The following is a 2,500-nucleotide window of genomic DNA, read 5'->3' as shown; positions in this document are numbered from 1 at the left end:
CAAAGCACCAGTTCCTGTGCATCAGATCGAAAATGTATGTCACTTTACGGAGAGATTAGATTAGGTTTGCTGTTAATCAGATCTGAGAGGAACCGGAGGAATCACACTGGCCAGATCTTTTATTCAAAGTTCCACATCTTATCGTTCACACAAGCAGCTTAAATCTAAATTCAGAATGTGTTTGATGTTTAACAGATCTTCTTTCTCACCTCAAGAGCAGATGATGGATTTGATGCATGCAGATAAACTCAGCCTGATGAAATGTCACCAGCTGCTCACAAAATTCCTCTCAGATTGGTGATTATATTCCTGAGAACCCTGGAGAACCCTTTCAGATTCTTGGAGGATCCTGGAGCACTAAGTAAACTTTACATTATCCAACCATGACCTCTGGGTTTTGACCCAAATCTGATTTATAGTCTGTTTACAAAAAAAAAAAACTAAAATCCTTTTTTATTTAATTATTTATTTATATGTCAATATCAATGCAACCAACCTACAAACTAACCAACAAACCAACTAACATGGGGAGACGTGTATAACGACACGTGATTGCAGTGACCTGGATCACGCCAGTCAAACCCATCACACGATAAATCCACGTGAGTCTCACGTGTTTCTGTTCCTGTCTCAGGGCTGGCGGTGGATAAAAACGGTCTGATCTACTTCGTGGATGGAACAGTGATCCGGAGAGTGGACCGAAGCGGAATCATTACCACCATCCTGGGGACTAACGACCTCGCTTCAGCTCAACCTCTCAACTGTGACGCTGCTACAGACCTCCAGCAGGTAGGAACAGGAAGAAAGAATAAACTGGTCTACAGTGAAACGTGAACGTGAATGTGAAAGGTCTAACGCTCTTTAATATATTTGAATGATATGAACTGAAACGAAATGAGATCTCCTGTGGTAGAAAAGTCGCAGTAGAAGCTAAAGTTTGTGTATCCTAAAGCTACATTTATAACTGTGGAGGGTTTCAATTAGGGCTCCGCTTCGTAACCATGGCGACCGATGTTGGACTGTAATTAATACGAACACAGTTTCACACTCGAGCTTCATCAGTGATCATGTGATGAACAAAATAGACTTCCTGATGAAACCATACTGGATTCCATTCGACTCTACAGAACTCTGTTATAGAAGGGAATGATTTAGTGAGGAACATTTATGGTATCTGTCAGAAGCCCTTATCTAGAGTGACTTGTTGAGGGTTAAGGGCCTTGCTCAGGGGCCCAGTTGTGGCAGTTTGGTGGTGCTGGGGTTTGAACTCATATCCTTCCAATCCGGAGTCAAATGCCTTAACCACTAAGCTCCCACTTCTCCAATTTATAGATGACTTTTATGTTTGAAGGTGAGGATGGGTTCCCTTTTCAGCTCTTGGTTTCTCTTGAGGTTCCTTCTGTATATCATAGCAGATCATTTCTTTCTCCTTACCATTAATTCTGACTTCCTCATTAACATTTATATCCTGAACCAATTTATTTCTGGAAAGCTGCTGATTGGTGTGTAAAAGAATGATATTGAACCTGGAGTGTGTTCATGTGAAAGCTCTTCCACACAGAAGATCTGGAGCAGACATTCTGGCTTCAGTAAGCAGAATTCTTTTCCAGGCCCAGAATCTTAGAATATCTCAAACACTGGTGTATTTGCTTTGTTCCTGTGGAAAAGGAAGCTGGGAATGAAACTGCATTGAAGCCCAGCGTTGATGTGGAAGCCTGTGTTTCTTTTCTACTCCAGGTTTCGTTGGAGTGGCCGACAGATCTGGCCGTCAGTCCGATGGATAATTCCCTCTACGTGCTGGACAGCAGTGTGGTTCTGAGGATTACGGAGGAAGGGCAGGTCCGTGTCGCAGCAGGACGTCCTCTTCACTGCCAGCTGGCCGTCTCTGATTTTACAGTAAGCGAGCCCCAGCGTGCTACACGTGTTCATCTGGAGTCTCCGAGCGCCATCGCCGTGTCCTTCACCGGAACGCTGCACATCGCAGAGACGGACGAACGCAAGATGAGTCGCATCCGCAGCGTGGCACCGAACGGCGAGATCACACGCCTCGCCGGGTCTCTGTCTGACTGCGACTGCAAAACCGACGTTAACTGCGACTGCTACCTCACAGGTGACGGTTTCGCTAAAGACGCTCGTCTCAACGCACCTTCGTCTCTCGTCGCAGCTCCGGACGGAACACTGTATGTAGCCGATCTCGGAAACATCCGTATCCGCGCGATCGCGACTAACAAGCCGCAGCTGAATGCGCGAGGCCTGTATGAAGTGGCTTCTGCTGCCGAACAGGAAGTGTACATGTTTGACTCGAACGGAACGCACCAGCACACCGCTAACCTCATAACCGGAGACTTTAAATACAACTTCAGCTACAGCAACGACGGAGATCTGACCTCCGTCACCGATTGCCATGGAAACACGCTCCGCATCCGGAGAGACGCTAACCGGCAGCCGGTGCGAATCGTAGCTCCTGATAACCAGGTGGTCTGGATGAACGTCGGCTCCA

The 2,500-nt window shown here is 46.5% G+C and overlaps 1 protein-coding gene across 1 annotated transcript in view; it reads left to right on the top strand.

Annotated features, from left to right (window-relative positions):
• Positions 1-2,500, top strand: part of LOC310736755 (teneurin-3) — a 73,926-nt gene that overhangs the window by 66,435 nt on the left and 4,991 nt on the right. Inside the window, exons 23-24 of the mRNA XM_083560525.1 lie at positions 635-789; positions 1,738-2,499. Coding sequence (XP_083416651.1) covers positions 635-789; positions 1,738-2,499 — 917 coding nt within the window. The remainder of the gene's footprint in view (positions 1-634; positions 790-1,737; position 2,500) is intronic.

Source organism: Silurus aristotelis (assembly GCF_946808225.1).
Source record: "Silurus aristotelis genome assembly, chromosome: 14".
In the NCBI taxonomy this organism is placed as follows: Eukaryota; Metazoa; Chordata; class Actinopteri; order Siluriformes; family Siluridae; genus Silurus; species Silurus aristotelis.
This window is presented reverse-complemented; position numbering and strand designations above follow the sequence as displayed.